General features: G+C 37.7%; 1 protein-coding gene and 1 non-coding gene across 9 annotated transcripts in view; one reads left to right on the top strand and one right to left on the bottom strand.

The window, feature by feature from the left end:
* The window catches only part of CORIN (corin, serine peptidase), a 256,694-nt gene that overhangs the window by 134,645 nt on the left and 99,352 nt on the right, over positions 1 to 22,697 (bottom strand). For all 8 annotated transcript variants that reach the window (XM_019412753.2, XM_019412758.2, XM_019412728.2 and 5 more), the window contains exon 5: positions 22,493 to 22,674. In XM_019412753.2, coding sequence (XP_019268298.2) covers positions 22,493 to 22,674 — 182 coding nt within the window. The remainder of the gene's footprint in view (positions 1 to 22,492; positions 22,675 to 22,697) is intronic.
* Positions 10,049 to 10,155, top strand: LOC128776722 (U6 spliceosomal RNA). Its single transcript, XR_008421901.1, has one exon. It is a non-coding gene; the product is annotated as a U6 spliceosomal RNA (small nuclear RNA).

The raw sequence follows: 22,697 nt of genomic DNA, 5'->3' as shown, positions 1-22,697 counted from the left end.
AGTCAAAAGAGCACTGACAAGAAACACAGAAGGACAGGGAACTCATGTCATTACAGCAACAAACTTGAGTCCAGCCATTGGGTTTTGTCTGACGGACTGTCCTCCTAAATATATGCACTAAAATTAAAAGTGCAAATGAGGTTAGAAGCTACCAGTTCCAGTTAAGATGGCATAAGAATATTTCATCTTATCTCCTCCTTTGGTTATAACTAAAAATCACAAACAAAATGCATAAAGCAACTATCTATGGGATCTGAAAAGTTAAGAATAGCAGGCAGCTTGGGAAGGGATATCAAGACTTAAAAAAGAGTAATACAAATATCAAATCATTATGTTGTACACCTGAAACTAACACAATGTTATGTCAATTGTACCTCATTCATTGAAAAAAAGAAAAAGACTAATTAGGAAGTGAGTTTTCTGGCGTTTTCCTTTTTCACCCATATTTCCCAACATAGAGTCTGGGCAGCAAAATCATAGAACTGAGCTACAGGCATGGCCAGGAGAAACTCTCTCCCTGGTCAGAGGGATGGGAGGGAGGAATCCTGCAAAACAAAGAGTGAGGAGGCAATCCTCCAAGCTGTTTTCTCTCTTGACTCTCCTCTAGAGGGAGGTCTTAGTTCTGGAGCTGTACTCACACAACAATGGGAGCAGCTATGGGCTGGGCTGCCTGTTTGCCCTGGAGGAGGATATGACAGTGAAAGATGCTGAACCTACAGCTTTGTGGACACAAAGGACCAGGAAGAAGAGTCCCTGGGAGTCAGAGAGTTTGGAGAGATCACAGAGAGAAGAGAGCTTGAGGAGAAAATCCCATAGAATTGTGTATTGAGTCCTGGACTTAGCCCCCCAGAGATACATACATGAAAATGACTTGAAACAGAATACCAAGTCTTTGAGAATGAACTACAATGTATTCCATGGCCCAATAGTCACTGGGAGGCGAATATGTGTGGAGGATCCAAATAACACCACAAAATCTTTGAAAAGTAAGCTGACACATTGGAACTAAAGACCACAGAAAGTATATTGGGACTTGTGACCTAAACCCAACTGGCTCAGTTGACTATGAAGAAAAACAAATGCACAAAAATTAACATTATCCAGAGATTTTTAACAGGACCCAGAATTTCATAATATATTCAAAACACCCAGGATGGAATCCAAAATTAGTTGACATACCAAGAAGCAGGACACTTTCAGCAACCCCCAGGTGAAAAGATAATCAGTAGACACAATTTGTGAGAAGACCTAGATACTGGAATTATTTGACAGGCCGTTGCAGCAGCTATTACACCCATGCTCCATGAAGTAAGGGTCAACAAATTTGAAATGAATGGAAGGGTAGAAGTTCTCAGTAGAGAAACAGCAGTTATAAGAATCAAATGGAAATTTTAGAATTAAAACATATGATAATTTTTTTAAAAGGCTACTGAATGGAAGAATGACGATGACAATGAAAAGAATCAGTGAGCTTGAATATAGATTAATAGGCATTGCCCGACTTGAACAATAGAGAGAAAAACGATTGAAAAGAATGGACATAACTTCAGGGACCTATTAGATACTATAAAAAGGTCTAATGCTGATGTCATTAAAATCCAAGAAAGAAAGAAGAATGAGATTTGTACAAAAAATTATTTAAAAATTAATGACTCAACTTCTGAAATCCAGTGAAGACTATAAATTTAGACTTGAGCTCAGCACAACCCAAACAGGACTAACTCAAGGAAAATCATATATGTACACAAAATACTCAAACAAATAGGGTTTATTCTGGTAATGCAAGACTAGTTGTACATTGAAAAAGTAATAAATGTAAACTCCACATTAACAAACTAAAAAAAAAAACCCACATAATCATGCCAGCATATGTGGGAAAACATTTGATAGAATTCTACATCTTTCATGACAACTCTTCAGGAAACCAGGAGGAGAGATTCAGTTTAAGGAATTATATGATTATGTCAGCCCTGCCAAAAATATCCTACCTTTCTTGAAGTCAACTGTGGCACATAACATAACTAATCACAGGAGTGACCATCTCATTATACTCAGATTTCATACCCACATTCAAAAATAAGGAGATTATATACCAGAAGACTAGAATCTCGGAGACCATCTCAGAATTCTGTTTACCATAATAAGCAATGAACAGTATGAAGCCAATATTCTGAAAACAGTACCTTGTACAATAGCTCTAAAAACATCTAACAAAATATGTGCAAGGTATATAAATGAAAATTATAAAATGCTGATAAAAGAACCATGGCAGACCTAATAAATGGAGAGATAAACAGAGTTCATTGTTTGAAAGATTCATTATGTTTAAGATATCATACTGGTATCTCCCTAAATTGATCTAGAGCTTTAACATAATTCCAGTCAAAGTCTTTGAAGGAGTTTTGACAAGCTGATTTTAAAACTTATATAGAAAGGCAAAGTACTAGAACAGAAAAATAAATTTGGAGCAAGAACACAGTTGAAAAACTCATACTACCATATGTTAAGACAACATAAAGATGTCATAATCAAGCAGAGTGTTTTTGGTTTGGGGATAGACACAAAGATCAATGGAACAAAATAGAGTCCAGAAATAGACTTACATGAATATGGTCAGTTACTTTTTAACAAGGTTGCAAAAGCAATTCAATCTTTTCAGCAAATAGTCCTAGAAAATTGGACATCCATGTGCAAAAAGAAAAAAATACTACTTGACTTATACTTCACACATTATGCAAAAATTAACTCACTATAAATCATAATAAAACTAAAAAAGTCTTGGGAGACATTATGGAGAAGATCTGTGTGTGTGAATAAGGCAAAGAGTTCTTATAGGACACCAAAGTATGTTCCATGCAAGGCAAAATTAATAAATTAGACGTCATCAAAATTAAAAACATTTGCTCTGTGAAAGCCAATGTGAAGAAAATAATAAGACAAGTTACGGACTGGGAGAAACTACTTCCAAATCACATATTTCACAAAGGACTTGCACCAGAATACATAAAGGAGTCTCAAATAAGAAATCACACAATGTAAGGGAAAAAATGGGCAAAAGATATGAACAGACACTTCACCAAAGTAGATATACTGACCGCAAACATGTTAAAAGATGCTTATCATTAGTCATTAGGCAAATGCAAATTAAAACTGCAATGAGATACCGCTACACCCTTATTGGAATGACTAACACAAAACAACAACACAATTCAACCTGGCAATACCAAATACTGATGAGCTTGTGAAGCAACTTGAACTCATATATATTGTTGAAGGAAAAGCCAAATAACATAGCCATTCTGGAAAACAGTTTGGCAGTTTCTGAAAAAGCAACACATACATTTTCCAATCTAGGTATTTATTCGAGAGAAATTTGCTTACAAATCCTATAATCAAATGTTTAGCAATAATTTTCATAACTACCAAAAACTGGAAATAAAAAATGACTTTCAACAAATGAATGAATAAGCAGATTGGGGTACATCCATAAAATGAAATACTATTAAAAAGTAAAATGAAAAAAATTGATACATGTAACAACATGGATGAATCTTAAAGGTATTATGCTAAGTGAAAGAAGTCAGTCTCAAAAGGTAATGAAGCATAGTATTCTATTGTGGGAAAAGCATGACTGTAGGTTTGGAGAGCAGATCATCGGTTTCCAGAGGTTTGAGGTGGGAATGTAGATTTGACTACAAAGAATAATATGAGGATATATTTGGGGGGATGGAACTGTTTTATCCTGATTGTGTTGGTGGTTATACAAATCTATGCCTGTGTTAAAACTCATAGAACTATACACAAGGGGGAAAAGTGAATATTGTATAACTTAATAAGTAAAAGAAATAAATAACAGAAAGATTCTTATTATGGGAGCACATATCAACACACTAATATAAACTGAAAAATAAAGTCAGCCTCTTTCTGTCAAAAAGTAACTCTAATTTGGCCAATTAACTTAACATTGGAAAGTGACTTTACCAGTAAGGTAAATTCTCTATAAACTGAAGGAATCAAATCAATGGTTCCAAAGTTTTAAAACATATATTTAAAGCACACAATAATATGATAAGTTATTGATTGATTGATTGATTGATTTAAATTCAATTTTGTTAACATACAGTGTAGTATTGGTTTCAGGGGTACAACCCATTGATTCATTACTTACACCTAACACCCAGTGCTCATCCCAACAAGTGCCCTCCTTAATGCCCATCACCATTTAGCCCATCCCCCACCCACCTCCCATCATATCAAAAATATTGTGTCATTGGGATGCCTAGGTGGCTTAGTGGGTTAAGCGTCTGACTTCAGCTCAGGTCATGATCTCGTGGTTTCTGAGTTGAAGCCCCACATGGGGCTTTGCACTGACAGTGTGAAGCCTGCCTGGGATTCTCTCTTTCCCACCCCCTCTCTCTGCCCCTCCCCTCCCCCCAAATAAATAAACTTAACAAAATAATAATTAATTGAAATTAACAATACATCTGTTTTCCAAATTCTTTCTGAGTATACAGGATTAAATAAAGTGCCTCTAAGTGAAAAAGCCATACGTTGACCTTTGATAAAACCTGGTAAAGGTCTGAGAAATTAAGATCATGAAGACTTTACTGATGGAATAACAAATTCAGATGCAAGTACAGTTCTTTCCAACTCTGTGCTTTCAAAAATGGAAGGAGAATCTAATAAAGTTGTCATCTAATCATTAGAAATAATTTTTAATGATAGGTTATTATAATGTGGATTTTGACATTAAACTGGGAAGTTGTTCAAATAACTGAATGCCATTACTCTAATAAAATTCTTTCTATTCCCTGTACTTAATTATGTGAATAAGTTCTAAAGCACAATCATCTAGAAGAAAAAATACAGGAACGTAATATATCACAAACTCTGTTACACTGTACACAAACCAGTTTTAAAAGAAAGCCAACCATTCCTCTAACACATCAAGAGAGGAATCTCCAGGGGCACCTGTGTGGCTCAGTCAATTGAGCATCAGACTCTTGATTTTGGTCATGGTCGTGGGATCCGGTCATGGGATCTCACAGTCATGGGATCAAGTCCCATGTCAGACTCCACACTAAGTGTGGAGACTGCTGAGACTCTCTCTCCCTCTCTCTCTCTGCCTTGACCCCACTCGTGCTTTCTCTCTCTCAAAATACATAAATAAATAAACATTTTTTTAAAAAGAGATGAACCTCCAGCAAATGTCACATTTAGTAATTACAAAAGCTTGTAATAGATTTAAATCATAATTTTTATGATAAATTAATCAAAAAAGAAGTTGTTGACACTCGGAATCTCATGACTGAGGGAAAATGTTTCGAAGTAATACAGGGTTTAGTTCTAGAGATGTATGGTCGTGTGATAGAAAATAATTCACAGCATTCAAAGAGATTACACTAGAATGAAATTCTGTAGAAGGAAAATAGAAATAAGAGTTCAGGGAGAAAGAGAATCAATGTAATGTCCATTGACTGTGAAAAGAAGAGCTTGTAATTTTTGAATGGTTGGTGAAACCCCCCTCACTAAGGTATTTAAATTCCTTTGGACACATTTAAAAAAGTAATATAATGGTTTCATTGTAAAATGTCAATTATTGTGATATCTTTTAAATTACACTCTTTGCCAACTACATTCATGATTTAAAATTTTTAGACAGTAACTTCAAATTGTGCAATTTGAATGTTTTCATTCAATCGTGTATCATTTTTCAAAATCCTTTCAGGGTTCCACAGGCAAAAATATTTAGAAGACCACAGCTTTAAAACACTGTCTTACACTACCTCCTCAATTAAAATTTAGCTCATGGGGTGCCTGGTTGGCTCAGTCGGTTTAAATGTCCAACTTCGGCTCAGGTCAGATATCAGGGTTTGTGGGTTCGAGCCCCATGTCGGGCTCTGTGCTGACAGCTCAGAGCCTGGAGCCTGCTTGGGATTCTGTGTCTCCCCTCATTCTCTGCCCCTCCCCCATTCACACTCTGTCTCTGTCTCTCCCTCAAAAATAAATAAACATTAAACAAAAAAGAATTTAGCTCATTTTGTTTCAATGGGTGCAGGGCTTCAGACACAAAATAAACATACAGATTGAACAGATGAAAAGGGAGACTGCAATTACTTCCCAACTGCTGAGCTCAATGGAATTGAGGTTATGAAGATGGCAGTGCTATTTGGCATAATGAAATTGCAATTTCAAAAGAGATTCACAGATTTTGATGTGCCAATCCCAAACCACACATTAGTTTCAGCGGGTGGCCTAGAGTTCAGACACTTGGATGGCTGAGTTACTAGGCAATTACTACATCATTCTAGTTCAATTTCAAGGAGAACTGATTGAGCTTAAGAAACTATATCCACCAAAAAGACATAAACAGGTATCCCTTCTTGGGAACTTTTGAAGACAAATACAAAACTTAGAACTAAGCTAATATTTCAATCATGTGAAGGGAAAAAAAAAAATCCCAGCAATTTCTTTCAGCTACCTGGTTCTGTTATGATTAAATTGACCACCCTTGGGGGATATAAAGCTGAATTTAGAATTAAAAGAAAGGATGTTTTGAATGGTTCAGGGTGTGACAGAGGGGCATTCTTGTTGCAGTGATCAAAGTGATTACTGACCAGAAACGCTTAGAGGTATGTACTTATATATGTTGAAAACATCAGACCTTTCCTTTGTAGCTAAACATTTCTGTATTTGATCATAATCTGTAAGTCCACAGATTTCTGATTGTGAGGCACGATACTGAACAAAATGTGGATATCCTTGGTCTTGAGCCACTGAACAAAATAATACAGGGCTCAGTCTGTGCTCTTGGGCTTCTGAGTCATCACCCTCTAAGCTGTGCGACCAACTTGTAAAGAGAGGAAGAAGAACGAAATGCAAGTGAGGGCAGGCACCTCCTTATTTCTGTTTGAGGAACCACTGTGCTGCCTCAAGCAAAGCAGTGTTTGGCAGAGAATAGAAACCTAATCTCAAATGATCTATAAACAAAAATTACTGAGCCCAAAGAGAACAGGTAGTATTTAGGCTCAGTGAGAAATCTATTTTGTTTGGCACTGCTTCTTCTGGCTGGGTATGTGGCATAGAGAAATCAAAACAAGACTGTGGTTCTCACAGAAAAACAGTGGGAACCCACCAGATGAGCATTTCTTACAGTTCAATAGATAGAAAGAAGTTGTTAGGGACTTTAAATAATTAAAAAAACAAAAACAAAAACAAAAACCTTCAAGGTTCAATTCATAGCAGAATGAAATTCAAGTTGATCATGAATTTTATTAAGAATTCTTGGGGCGCCTGGGTGGCTCAGTCGATTGAGCGTCCGACTTCAGCTCAGGTCACGATCTCGCGGTCCGCGAGTTCGAGCCCCGCGTCAGGCTCTGGGCTGATGGCTCAGAGCCTGGAGCCTGCTTCCGATTCTGTGTCTCCCTCTCTCTCTGCCCCTCCCCCGTTCATGCTGTGTCTCTCTCTGTCTCAAAAATAAATAAACGTTAAAAAAAAAAAAAAAAGAATTCTTCCATGTCCTTGAGTCTCTCACTACCCCAATAACAAGGATAATAATAGCTGTTACTGGTATAGCTTCTCTTTCGTACCTTGTCTTTGGCTACTCACCCTAACGGTCTTACAGACAAGTGTTTAAAAGAACGGAGAGGAGATATCTGGGGGAACAGCATGGCAGGCAGATAGAACAGAATAGCTAGAACCTAAGAAGCAAAAAGGAAAGTATTAAGGGAGGCGTCGGGGGGGGTAAGACAGGAAGATAATGTAGGGCCAGATGTATGTTGCTCTGAGAAGCACTAGTTGTATTGAATTCTGTGTGACTGGTGCTCCCCTGGAGTTGTGCAATGCAATACTGATGGGTGGCCCTGAAGGTTGTAAGGATGGTGGCTCTTAAATTGAATGAGATGGGAAACCTTTAGAAACCTTGGAGAGTAGAGAGGTGAACATTTAAGTAGCAAAAAAGAACATTTCGTTTCTGTGTGGAAAATAGCAAACAGGAGCAAAGGAAGCAAGCAAAGAACTAATAAGGAGTTGGAAGGATAGTCCAGGGACAAGTTGAAGTGGCTTGGGTCAAGTGGTGGTTATGGAGGTGGTGAGCACTGGTTGGATTATGTATATATTTTGACAACAGAGCCAATGGAATTTGCTGATAGATCAGCTATGGTATGAGAGAGAGAGAATAGGGTCAAGGATGACCTAAAATTTTTGGCTGGAGCAACTGAAATAGAAAAATTGTTATTTATTAAGATGGGGGAAGCTAGGAGAGAAGCAGGTGTGGGGGCAACATCAGATCAGTTATGTACGTGTTATGTTTAACATGCCTTTCAGACACTCAAGTGGAAATAAATAGAAGGCAGTGTGTGTGTATGTGTGTGTGTATGTGTACGAGAAAGAGAGAGAATGAGAGAGAGTCCTAAATATGCATGCAGTCCCAAAGTTCAGGGAAGATTCAGGCTTGAGACTCACATTGGTAGTTTGTGCATGAAGCCACAGCCTGAATCAGATCACTAAAACAGGAAAGATCCAAAGACTAAGCTGTAGGGCACTCCAATGTTTAGAGGTGATAGAAATGAGGAGACACATCAGAGGAGGCTGAAAATGAGTGGCTTCTCCCTGGAATCCAAGGGAAGAGAGATTATCAGGGAGGAGGGAGCAATTAAATGTGGCAAATGCTGCAGGAGGTCAAGTCAGAAGAGAAGTGAGAACTTTCCATGGGATTTAGCAACATGGATGAAAATCCCTGGAGACCTGGAGAAAAGTAGCTTTGTTTGAGAAATGGAAGCGAGGACATTGGAATATGAGTATGAAGCTTGGGGAAGTAGAATAAAATTTGGGGTGAAATATAGATTTAAGAGTCCTCAGTACTTACATGGCCACAAGCAAGATATTTCCTAGAGGAAACATACAGAATGTTAAGGAAAGAAGGTTGAGAGTAGAATCTGTTAAATGCCAAAACGTAAGGAGTCTGTAGAAGAAAAGGAAAGAGTTCAGAGAGTGGCCTGTGTGGTGGGAAGCAGATCAAACAGAGCATTGGTCTAGAAATCAAAGGCAAAGAGAGTGCTACAAATAGAGAAGTCAATGGGACAAAAGCCTTCCCAGGCTTTTTGCAGGGCACAGGAAAATTGTATACATCCTCCCCCACTATACCTTGTCTCTGCCATTACCAGACATAATACTTATAGTAGATACTATCCGTTTCCAAAGCTAAAGCAAGTAAGTGCACACTCCAGCCACCTCACTCCTCTAGTGGGATAATTCTGAGCCATATGTTGTACACTATTGCCCAGATTTTCCCAAGAGATTAAGCTCTCCAGTTGCCCACTATGGTAGCTGGTTTAATAATTTACTTTTGTTGGCCATCTTCCCTTCCCTAAATCACATCTACCCTCCCTCACTGTCCCATGCCTCTCTCAAATACACCATTTATGCTCCAACTCTTGTCTCAGGCTCTGCTTCTGTGCTTAGATTCTATTTCCCCACTGGTCTATAAGCTTTTTTAAAAGTGTGCAGGTCATCTTTCCTTTTCCAGTTCCTGGTAAACTGCCTGGCATACAGAATATACTTCTAAATATCTGTTTAATTGAAGCATTCATATTTGCATAGTGTGTTATGGTTGGCAGAATTCTTTCAGATACATTCTCTCCTTTTGCCCATAAAACAGTTATACCACCCAGGTGTACAATAATAAGTATTCCTATTAAAAAGGGAGGAGGGGCACCTGGGTGGCTCAGTCAGTTGAGCATCCAACTCCTGGTTTCAGCTCAGGTCATGGTCTCACCATTTGTGAGTTCAAGCTCCATGTCGGGCTCTGTGCTGACGGTGCACAGCCTGCTTGGGATTCTCTCTCTCTCTCTCTCTCTCTCTCTGCTCTTTCTATGCTCTTTCTCTCTCTCTCAAAATAAGTAAATAAACTTAAAAATCAATGGTGAGAAAAGAGGGGATAAAAGAGTTTAAGAAACTTTCTCAAGCCCACACAATTCGTAAGTAGAATAGTCAGGGCTTGAACATCATTCTTCAGACCTAAGTTTGGTGCCTTTAAAAGAAACATCTAGTGCTTGCTTCGGCAGCACATATACTAAAATTGGAACGATACAGAGAAGATTAGCATGGCCCCTGTACAAGAATGACATGCAAATTCGTGAAGCGTTCCATATTTTTTGAAGATAAAAAGCTTCTGCACAGCAAAGGAAACAACCAACAAAACTAAAAGGCAACCAACGGAATGGGAAAAAATATTTGCAAATGACATATCGGACAAAGGGCTAGTATCCAAAATCTATAAAGAGCTCACCAAACTCCACACCCAAAAAACAAATAACCCAGTGAAGAAATGGGCAGAAAACATGAATAGACACTTCTCTAAAGAAGACATCCGGATGGCCAAAAGGCACATGAAAAGATGCTCAACGTCGCTCCTCATCAGGGAAATACAAATCAAAACCACACTCAGATATCACCTCATGCCAGTCACAGTGGCCAAAATGAACAAATCAGGAGACTATAGATGCTGGAAAGGATGTGGAGAAACGGGAACCCTCTTGCACTGTTGGTGGGAATGCAAATTGGTACAGCCACTCTGGAAAACAGTGTGGAGGTTCCTCAAAAAATTAAAAATAGACCTACCCTATGACCCAGCAATAGCACTGCTAGGAATTTATCCAAGGGATACAGGAGTACTGATGCATAGGGGCATTTGTACCCCAATGTTTATAGCATCACTCTCAACAATAGCCAAATTATGGAAAGAGCCTAAATGTCCATCAACTGATGAATGGATAAAGAAATTGTGGTTTATATACACAATGGAGTACTATGTGGCAATGAGAAAGAATGAAATATGGCCCTTTGTAGCAACGTGGATGGAACTGGAGAGTGTGATGCTAAGTGAAATAAGCCATACAGAGAAAGACAGATACCATATGGTTTCACTCTTATGTGGATCCTGAGAAACGTAACAGAAACCCATGGGGGAGGGGAAGGAAAAAAAAAAAAGAGGTTAGAGTGGAAGAGAGCCAAAGCATAAGAGACTGTTAAAAACTGAGAACAAACTGAGGGTTGATGGGGGGTGGGAGGGAGGGGAGGGTGGGTGATGGGTATTGAGGAGGGCACCTTTTGGGATGAGCACTGGGTGTTGTATGGAAACCAATGTGACAATAAACTTCATATATTTAAATAAATAAATAAATAAATAAATAAACATTAAAAAAATCCTATTATTTACAAAATAAATAAATAAATAAATAAATAAATGAAACATCTACATATGAAGGAAAGAAAATGTTTCCTTAGTTTAAATTTGAATAATTTAAAACTGTAAATGTAGGAAAATTTGAAGTTCTAAGAAAACCCCATTTTATTTGACTATTCATTGTAATGAAAAGTTCCTGGCTAGCTCTTAGTAACTTCATGATGCTATCTATAATCAAACTTTTGCCAGTGTCTCTGGCAAAACACTGACACTAATTACCTCAGAGAAATAGTATTGCATTATTTATCCCAGATGAATCCACAAGTCAACAGGAGAAATTCAGAGTGTAAGTTTTACCAAGATCCCAAAACTACCCTTTTGCTGCTACTGGGCTGAAATGGTTGCTCTCAGGGACCAGAGCTAAAAAAGGCAAATAAGATATGAGGAAAAGGAAAAGCGCAAGGAAAAAAATAAATAGCTGAAGTTCTTTCACGGCCGGGAAGATTTCTCTAGACCTACAGAAATACCATTTAAAAAAGCCTTTTCATATGTGATCACAGAGAAGGTAGAGTAAAGGATTAGTCAGAAAGCTCAGAATGATTGATGGGCCTTGACCTTTAGCCCCTGAGTTCTCACAACTCCACTACGGAAACACACACAAGTGTTTATTTTGAAACCTCCGAAGAACACTTCCCACAGCGTTGTCATTTAGCACATGACTTACTTTACAGGATGTAGCATCGCTAAAAGACAGAAAGGACGAGACAACCGTGTATCCTTCTATATGACAACAAAATATCTTCAGAGTGTTGACTGAAGGATGCTAAAATAAGAATGAAATTCACAGAGCTGTGCCTTGGGAAAAGCAGCTGTTACAAGTCATCGGTTTAGGTTCAATTCAGTCTGAAAAGACATTCAGAAAGCTCCTGTGAGTAGGGGGCTGTAACAGAGGGTAGTGCTCAAGGATTAATAATTGACTCTCGGGATAGTCCCACGATGGTGGACTACTGGGCAGATAATAGGGCCGGGGGCGGGGGGGGGGGCTAGATTTAAAATAACCTTGAAATGATTTCCCTGACCCTTTGTTTCCTAATTAATTAAATGAAGATGATAATACCTCAGAGATCTACTCTGGAAGCAAGTGAGCTAACAGCTATGAAGCATTCTGGAAAGGAGAACGGGGACCATAACGTAAGGGGGGGAAATTACTATTTTCTTGGGGCAAATTATTCACAAGTGGGAAAGAGAAGACTAAAATGGTAATTAACTTTTAATGACCCTTCATTTCATGGGTTGAATAGGAGCCTGATGCCCAACACAAATTCACAGGGCTGAATGCCTACAGAATAGCTTTTCTCTTCATCTTTGCAGGTGGGATCCTTCTCTTTTTCGGATACTCAGAATTCCTTTATGCAGTTGGCTCCCCTCTACTCCACTGACATTTAACCTGTGTCCCTTTGTAGTTTCTGTGTGACAGCATGTATAAATGTAGTCACTCATACTCTTCTTACATTGGTTCTCACATAAGGGTGGACCAGATTAGGCTTAATACTCCTTAAAAGTAGGAAGCATGGAAATTATTATCATTGATATTATTAAATACTTTGCAAAACATAAAACATTAAACCAAGGCTTCTCAAAAGCAGCCCTTTTGGTATTTGGGGCCACATGGTTCTTTTGTTGTGATGAGCTGTTTGTGCATCGTAGGAGGTTACACAGCATACCTGGTCGCTACTCACTAGATGCTGGTACCAACTCCTTTCTGTATGTAGAGCTGTAACAACCAAAATGTCTACAGAAATTGCCAAATGTTCCTCAGTGGGGCTACAAAGTGACTCTTGGTTGAGAACTCCTGCACTAAATGGGTATAAACTAATATTATGATTATTGTGATTACTTTTTTTTTTAAATTTTTTTTTTTAACGTTTATTTATTTGAGACAGAGAGAGACAGAGCATGAACGGGGGAGGGTCACAGAGAGAGGGAGACACAGAATCTGAAACAGGCTCCAGGCTCTGAGCTGTCAGCTCAGAGCCCGACGCGGTGCACGAACCCACCGACCGTGAGATGGTGACCTGAGCCGAAGTTGGACGCTTAACCGACCAAGCCACCCTGGCGCCCCTACTTTTATTTTTTCAGATTCCCTGGATGATGCTGAAACAGAGCAGGTACTCAACTGGTATTTGTCAAATAAATGAAAAAATGAGAAAAGGACTTCATTAGTTGTATTTACAAGTGGCCCTATAGCATAAACCCTTATATGATTAAGACTATATTATATAACAAAGACTTTTCTAGTTGGCATTCATATTCTTAGTACATGAACACATATTTAGTAGCCATGTGTGTGTATGCTAGAAATTATGTTCTCAGGCACACACAAAGATCATAGCTAGCAGTAGCTCTCTCCCTAGGACATGTATCATGAACATATCTAGGATTGCTACATCCTATTTATCCATTAAGCATGAGACAGAACAACTATTTTAAATTCTAGGAAAATATTGCATCAAACACTTTTTTATCAGGTTTATTTTCAGAGAATTAATTCTATGCAGAGAAAATATTACAACAAGAATTCTAAAAAGACTATGACAAGCAGAGGATCTCAGATCCTCGTAGGAAATTTCTGTCTCTTTAAACATATGTTTTTGGATATAAATGCTTCATCAAACTTCTAAGGTACTTTTTGAGATTAGAAAACTTATATTTTCTGATATCTGGAGAGCCTATCTATATTCAGTGGCATTTCAGTCTGAGCTATTAAATAATACTGATAATCTTACTTTGATTTTCAAGAAACGCTTTAACCATCAGCGTTAAGGAATACTGATGATGTTTTGATTCTTAAATTTTCTCTATGGATTCTTAAATCCTGTACCAATGGGCTACATTTTCCAAATGACTTCTAATAAAGACAACTAATAAAGTGTTCTTATCAAAACAGGGGCAAATGTAGCTAAACAAGATAAGATGTGAGGGACTTCTCTTTCAGATACACTCACTTATCATTCTTGTGGTTTATTGCTATATACCGTCTTTTGGATGGAAACCCAGCTTAACATCAGACCTCTACTAAATGTTGTGTTAAAAAAAATAAAATAAAACAAACTTCTACTCCTGGCTTCAGTGTAGTAACTTCCAGCAGGTCTATGCCCTCATCAAGTAAAGCTGGAAAAGCCAGATAAAACAGAAGAAACATCTGTGTCAAGGCATCTTATAGCTCTCGAGACTGTTAGGACGTGAGTGGCCAAGATCCTGGAGAGAAAATAACTGTAGAACAAAGAGTGTACATTCTGTGGATATATTTTCCCCTTATGGAACTTTCCAGTTATTGGCATGGTGCTATAAACTGAGAATCTGGACACAGCACCTCTGCAAAGAGGCAGAGAAACCAGTAGAGATCTTGGCATTCCCACAGGTATAGAGAGACAAAAGTTAGAGTTTGGATACTGCCAAAGGGATGAGGTATTAAGGGGCCATGTATGTGGTGAGAAAGGAGACAGAGACAAGTAGGCCTATCACTTGGAAGGATTTTCCCCTTTCATTTTCCACAAAGAGCAAGAGGCTAAAGACCTCTGCAACATAAAATGGAAATTCCAGCAATCTTATTGTTCTGGGAAGGGAAAAATAGAATTTGGGATTGCCCAAGGAGGAACAGAACACAGTAAAAACCCAGTTTCTCATTTGGGACCACAGGCGAAGTGCACCCTCAGACTTAGGACAAACCAGAGGTAGGTAGATGGAGCCTTATTAAAACAGCAAAGTCAGTCAGTCTCTGTTGGATCCAGGTGATCTGTTCCACTATGTGTCTAGCCCTCAAGAAAGGTCTTGTTGCCCCAACTGTCAGCCAACAGTCTTTATCTCCTTCAGATTTTGCTCCAACCACAGAGAGCTGCCTCACCCAAAGGTACACCCTACCCAGAAAGGACCACAGCAATGACTGAGATGGGGATGTAAAGAACCAGCTATTTGGGCCTAATATGGAACACCTTTCTCAGATCATATATACTCCAGAGCTTCGCATGGATTTAGTAAGAGACTTTGATGGTCCTGGATCAAATTTCAATTTCTTCTTCTGGTCAATCCTGTTTACTCTCCCTCCTTTACACAAGTGCTGATGCCTAATGAATATCCTGTACAACAAACTCCATCTCAATGACTGCTTCTGAAAAACTCAACTTGTTTGTGACAGTCTCAGGAGTGATCCAAGAGAGCATGTTGTAACATAGGGTTATTGATCTGGATTACTCACTGCTGTGAAAGTGTTGTCATTCCTGGTAGTTAGGGCAGACATTCCCCGACACAATCAGGCAGTCCAATTGTTAAAACCCTCATCAGAGGTGAATTGGAATAATGTACCTATGCAAAGGAATGCACTGAATGGGGTTTGAGAAGTGAAAAAAAAAAAGTAACTATAAGGACAGTGAACTGGATGTCTTACTGCTAAGCATCAATGACCTAGAAAACAATAACTCAAAGCTACAGATAATTGTAACTCATGTGTGAAAGCCAAAAAGCTTCTGCAGTAGCTTAGAAAGAGGCTCTTACAACACCGTAGCTGGAGAGTCTAGAAAACTGAGGACTAAGCCCAAGAATTAATAGTCAGAATGTTCAAGCTCTACTGAAGGATAAGCAGCTAATGAAAGCAGATCTTTTTGGCCATGTAAAGCCTGAATTAGGGAGTTAAGAAAGAAAGAAAGAAAGAAAGAAAGAAAGAAAGAAAGAAAGAAAGAAAATGAATGCTGACACTTGGAATAAGAACAGCTGGGAATATCCCTCTGATGTCTTACCTCTAGCTGACATTGAGGCTCTACATAAGCAGGAATTGAAGGCTAAGGCAGAGTTGTAAATCGCCAGTGTGTTTAAGTCCTACCACAATATACACACAGAACCCATTGGAAAAGGGTGGGAGACTTATTGGTTCAAGGCATTTAAAAAAATATCTCTCCAATCAACAACTCACCACTGAGCTGCTATGTGGGTAAAACTTTCAATGGCCAGACATGACAAAGAATACAAATGTTACAATACAAAGTTAGTTTAGGGAAATCACTAAACAAGTAACTAGTAACAACACCAACTAGTAACAACAACAAATCCTGGGGAGAGGGAAATTTTGATTTGAAGAGTTGTACATTATATTATTTAAAATATCCAGTTTTCAACAACAGCAACAAAATATGACAAAGAGACAGGAAAGTGTGACTGATATGTAAGGAAAAAAAACAGTCAATAGAAACTGTCACCGAGGAGGCTCAGATATTGGACTTACTAGACAAATAATTTATATCAGCTATGTTAAATATATTCAAAGAATTAGAGAAACCCATTTCAAAAGAACTAAAGTATAATAACAATGTTTCAACAAATAGAGCATTAACAAAGAGATATAAATTAGTTTTTTCTTAAAAAAAATGAACCAAATAGAAATTCAGTAGTTGAAAAGTACAACAATAAAATGAAAATTTCACCAGAGATGCTTAACAAGCAGGGTTGTGGGATCGAGCCCCATGTTGGGCTTTGCACTGGACATGAAACCTGCTTAAGATTCTTTCTCTCTACCCTTCTCTCCAGCTCACTCTCTTTCTCTCTCTCTAAAAAAAAAAAAAAAAAAAAAAAAAAAAAAAAAAAAAAAAAGAAAAAAGAAAAAAAAACAAATAGCACAACAGAAGATGTAGATCCTCTCTTATCAGTAATTACATTAAATGTAAATGAATTGAACACTATAGTCAAAAGGCAAGGATTTGCCTAGTGCATAAAAAACACTATTCAACTATATGTTCAACTCATATTCAGAGACACAAATAGGTTGAAAGTTAAAAAATTAAAAATTTGAGGGGAGACTAGATGGCTCAGTCAGTTAAGCCTCTGACTCTTGATTTGCTCAGGTCATGATCTCACGGTTCATAAGTTTGAGTCCTGCATTGGGCTCTGCACTGATAGTGCAGAGCCTGCCAGCCTGCCTGGGATTCTCTCTCTCTCTCTCTCTCTCTCTCTCTGACTCCCTCCCACTCAGGCTCAGTCTTTCTCTCAAAAATTAATAAATAAAAATATTAAAAAAAAGAAAAATTTGAGATGCATACATGCTTACATATATTTTGCTGTTGTTAGATGTAATGTTCTACAGATGGCTAGTAAATCAAGTTGGCTTATATTGTTTTTCAATTCTTCTTCCTTATAGATCTTCCACCTAGTTTTTCTATCCACTATTGAAAGGGGAGTATTAACTATTATCTATTTTTCCCTTTAATTCTATAAGTTTTTGCTTCATATATTTCTGAGGTTAGGTATATTTCTATAAGTTTTTGCTTCATATATTTCTGAGGTGAGGTATATTTCATTAGGTTATGGCTTCTTGATGCATTGATTCTTGTATCATTTTTAAATGTCCTTCTTTGCTTCCAGTAATAATCTTACTGCAAAGCTATAATAATCAATACAGTGGATACTCACATAAGAATAGACATATCAATAAATGGAATAGAATTGAGATTTCATACATAAACCCATACATCTGTGGCCAATTGATTTTTGACAAGGATACCAAGTCCATTCAATGGTGAAAGAATTGTCTCTTCAATAGTTGGTCCTGAGATAACTGGATGAGGTTAGACCCCTACCTCATACCATATATGAACATTAATTCAAAATGAATTGATGACCTACATATGAGAGCTAAAATCTTAAAACTCTTAGAAAGAAACAGGAGTAAATATTAGCAACCTTGGGTTAGACTACAACTTTCTAGACATGACATTAAAAGCAGAAGTGACAAAAGATAGATAAGTTGAACTTCCTTCAAAGTTAAAAAAAAAAAAAAAAAACTTATGTGCTTCAAAGGACACAACCAAGAAAAGTCACTTGAGGGGTGCCTGGGTGGCTCAGTTAAGCATCCAACTCTTGACTTTGACTCAGGTCATGATCTCATGGTTGTGAAATCCAGCCCTGCATCAGGCTCCATGTTGACAGCATGGAGCCTGCTTAGGATTCTCTCTCTCCCTCTCTCTCTGCCCCTCTCATGCTTGTGCTCTCTCTAGCTCTTTCTCAAAATAAATAAATAATCATTAAAAAAAAAAAGAAAAGTCACTTGAAAATCACTTGGAGAAAAAAAAAAAGAAACAGGAAAATCATTTGAAAAGACACTCCACAGAACATACGAAAATATTTGCAAATAATATATCTGATAATGGGCTTGTATCCAGAGTGGATGAAGAATTCTTACAATTCAACAATTTATTTTATTTTTGTATTATTTTTTTAATGTTTATTCATTTTTTTTAAATTTTTTTTTTAACGTTTATTTATCTTTGAGACAGAGAGAGACAGAGCGTGAACAGGGGAGGGTCAGAGAGAGAGAGACACAGAATCTGAAACAGGCTCCAGGCTCTGAGCTGTCAGCACAGAGCCTGACGCGGGGCTCGAACCCACGGACCGCGAGATCATGACCTGAGCTGAAGTCGGCCGCTTAACCCACTGAGCCACCCAGGTGCCCCTAATGTTTATTCATTTTTGAGAGACAGAGAGAGAGAGACAGAGCATGAGTGGGGAAGGGGCAGAGAGAGAAGCAGACACAGAATCCGAAGCAGGCTCCAGGCTCCGAGCTGTCAGCACAAAGCCTGACACGGGGCTCGAACTCACAAACCAGGAGATCATGACCTGAGCCGAAGTCGGGTGCTCAACCGACTGAGCCACCCAGGCACCCCTAATTCAACAATTTAAAGACAAATTACCTAATTTTAAAATGGACCTCATATTTGAAAATATATTTCTAAAAAGACATATAAATGGCTAACAAGCTCATGAAATGTTGAATTAACTCCATAATTAGTCATTAGCAACATGTAAAACAAAACCACAATGAGATATCACTTCCTACCCACCAGGATGGTTACAATCAAAAAGGATAAAAAGTGTTGGTGAGGATGTGGAGAAACTGGAATCCTTCTACACTGCTGGTGAGACTGGCATTTCCTCAAAATGTTAAACGGTTATTACTAGTCACAGCAATTCTACTCCAAGATACATACCCAAGGGAATTGAAAACATATTCACATAAAACTTCCACATGAAAGTCCACTGTAGCATCATCATTCATAATAAACAAAAAGTAGAAACAACCTAAATGTTCCTCAATTGATGTATGGATTTAAAAAAAAATAGTATAATCGGGTGCCTGGGTGGCTCAGATGGTTAAGCACCGGACTTCGGTTCAGGTCATGATCTCACAGATTGTGGGTTCAAGCCCCGCGTCAGGCTCCGTGCTGACAGCTCAGAGCCTGGAACCTGCTTCGGTTTCTGTGTCTCCCTCTCTCTGCCCCTCCCCCACTTGCCCTCTGTCTCTCTCTCTCAAAAATAAATAAAAACTAAAAAAAAATGTTTAAATAGTATGTTCATACAAAGTAATAGTAATTGACAATAAAAATGCATGAAGTACTGATACATACTGCAACATGGATAAACCTTGAAAACTGCTAAATGAAGGCAGCAAATCACCAGAGGTCCCATATCGTCTGATTCCATTTATGCAAAATGGTCAAAATAGGCAAATCCATAGAATCAGAAAGTAGATTAGTGGTTTCCAGGGAGTAGGAAAGGAGAAAATGGCACTACTGATAATGCGTATGGGGTTTCTTTTTGGGGTGATAAAAATATTTTGGAATTAGATGGCTGTGATGGTTGCACAACTCTCCAAGTATACAAAAAAACAGTTAATTATACATGTTAGAGAGTGAATGTTATGGCATATGCATTATATATCACTAAATATTATGTTTTTAACATAATATACAGAAAATTGTATCATCTCACAAGTGTAGAAAATGCATTTGATAAAATTCAAAAACTACTCATGATTTTTTTTTTAAGTTTATTTATTTTTGACAGAGACAGAGTGCGAGCATGAGCTGGGGAGGGGCAGAGGGAGAGGGAGACACAGAATCCAAAGCAGGCTCCAGGCTCTAAGCTGTCAGCACAGAGCCCGACGCGGGGCTTGAACCCACGAACTGTGAGATCATGACCTGGGCCGAAGTTGGACGCTTAACCGACTGAGCTACCCAGGTGCCCCAACTATTCATGATTTAAAAAAAAAAAAAAAACACCTTAGCAAACCAGAAATAGAAAGGACTTCCTTAATCTGACACAGATATCCATAAAGTCTTTCTGCGAACATTATAATTAAAGGTGAAATATTGAAACCTTTCTCTGACAGAGGAAAAACAGAAAGCATAATGATTAGAAAGGAGAAAATAAACTGCCATTTGTAGATGACATAATGTGTACTTAGAAAATCCAAATGAGAGTTATAAAAATCAATATGTGATTTATTTGTACACAAACAGAAAAAAAATTTTTTTGAGTTTCTATTTACAATGACATCAAAAATATCAAATACCCATGAATAAATCTAAGGGAAGATGTGTAATATCTTTCTGGTTGAAATTACCAAACATTTTTGAGAAAATTTAAGGAGTAAGTCGTTAAAATACTTAATTAAAGATTACCATAGTATATCATTTTGATGGTTTGGAGGCCTCAATGTTGTAAAGCAATTCTCCCCAGTTTGATTTATGGATTTAATACAATCCCAATTCAAAACAAAACAAAAGAAAACAAAAGGCATTTGTGGCAACTGCAAGGTGATTTGAAAATTTACATAAAATGGAAGGGCCAAGAATAGGCAAACCGTCTTTAAGAAGAAAAAGGCTGAAAGACTTACACTATTAAATTTAAAGACTTATTATAAAATGACAGTAGTCCAGACAGAGTGGTATTGGCTTAATTCTATGTCAAATGGAGGGTCTAGATATATATGTACATATAATCAATCACTTGACTGATAACAAAGGTGACATTACAGTGCAGAGGGGAAAGACAGTACTCCAAATAAATAAAGGGCAGTGGGGTCAATTAAATATATGTGCAGGAAAAAAAAAAAAGTTAATCCATAGCTCACACCATATACAAAAATTAGTTCCAGAATATTTTAGGTATAAACATTAACACTGAAACAATAAAGCTCCAAGAAGAAAACATGGGGGGTGGGGTGGGGGAAAGCTTCTATGTTTTGATGTAGGCAAAGATGTCTTATATAAGATATCAAAAATGAATCACAAAAGAAAGGGTTGATAATATGAACCCATTAAAATTACAACCTTCTATTCCACAATAGACACTAATAAGAAAAGCAAGCCAACCAAGTGGGAGATAGTCACAATACATATTCCCAAGAGTTGACATATCCAGAATGCATAACGAAATGCAAATCAAGAACAAAAAGGGAGACTTCCCAATCAAAGATTGGACAAAACACTTGGACAGACACTTCACAAAAAGGAATATTCACATAACTAAAAGTTTCAGAAAAATCAATCTAACTCATCAGGAAAATGCAACTTAAAACCACAAAAGATCACAGCACCATGAGAATTTCTAAAATGAAAAAGACAGCAACAAGTCCTGGGGAGGATTTGGGGCAACTGCAACTTTCAAACATAGCTGGTAGGAGGATGAATTGGTACAACCACTTTAAAAAACTCTGCTGAATAAACCTATGAGCATGTTCAAAGGCATGTACAAGAATAGTCATGGCGTCACTATTCATAATAGCTAGAAACAACTCAAACATTTATCAACAACTGAATAGAAAAAATATATTGGGATATAACCATATATTAGAATACTAGACAACAATGAGAATGAAGGAACCACAAAGGTGAAAACATAATGAATCTCTCAAACATAATGTTGAGCAAATGAAGCTAGATACAAAAGGAGTCCATCCTGCTCAATTCCAATGACATGAATCTCAAAAGTAGGCAAGCCTATGTAAGATGGCAGAAGTCACCTTAGATTGCTTCTCTCAGAAGAGAGGTTTCTTTTGGGTTTCTTGCAGACGACTGAAAGGGGGCTTGAGAGATTTTCTGGGATGCTGGACCTGTTGTGATTTGCTTCTTCCACTTACCTAATATTTTCAAGGTTAATCCGTGTTGTAGCATGTATCAGTACTTCGTGCATTTTTACTGTCAATTACTATTCCACTGTATGAATATACTATTTTTTTTTTAAATCCATACATTAGTTGAAAAACATTTGGGTTGTTTCCACTTTTGGGTTACTATAAGCAATGCCACTTATGAACATTTATGTATAAGTTTGGTGTGATCTATTTCTTAATCTGGGTGCTGCTTATAAGGATCTGATCACTTTCATAAAATGTATTGAAGTATATATTATTTGTATACGTGCTTGTATGAATAGCATTTTTCAATAAAATTTTTTTTAATGAAATGAAACACAGACACCTACATTGCTTTCCTTTTTCCTGTTGTGGTGAGAAGCAAATCCTGCTGACGTTGCTGCTTTCGTTTTGGACTCTAAACTGGGAGCATGTGAGGAAATCCGGCCAGGAGGCATTCACCATCCCTAGGACTGATTCACAGCCCTCTTTTGCAGCCTCACAGAAGGACCTACAGGGCAGGAGTCCATGACTAGAAGGAAAGAAAAGATGAAA

Source organism: Panthera pardus, unplaced genomic scaffold, assembly GCF_024362965.1.
Source record: "Panthera pardus isolate Hobbes unplaced genomic scaffold, ASM2436296v1 HiC_scaffold_13, whole genome shotgun sequence".
NCBI lineage: Eukaryota > Metazoa > Chordata > Mammalia > Carnivora > Felidae > Panthera > Panthera pardus.
The sequence above is the reverse complement of the archived record's forward strand: the minus strand, read 5'-3'. Positions and strand labels throughout refer to the sequence as shown.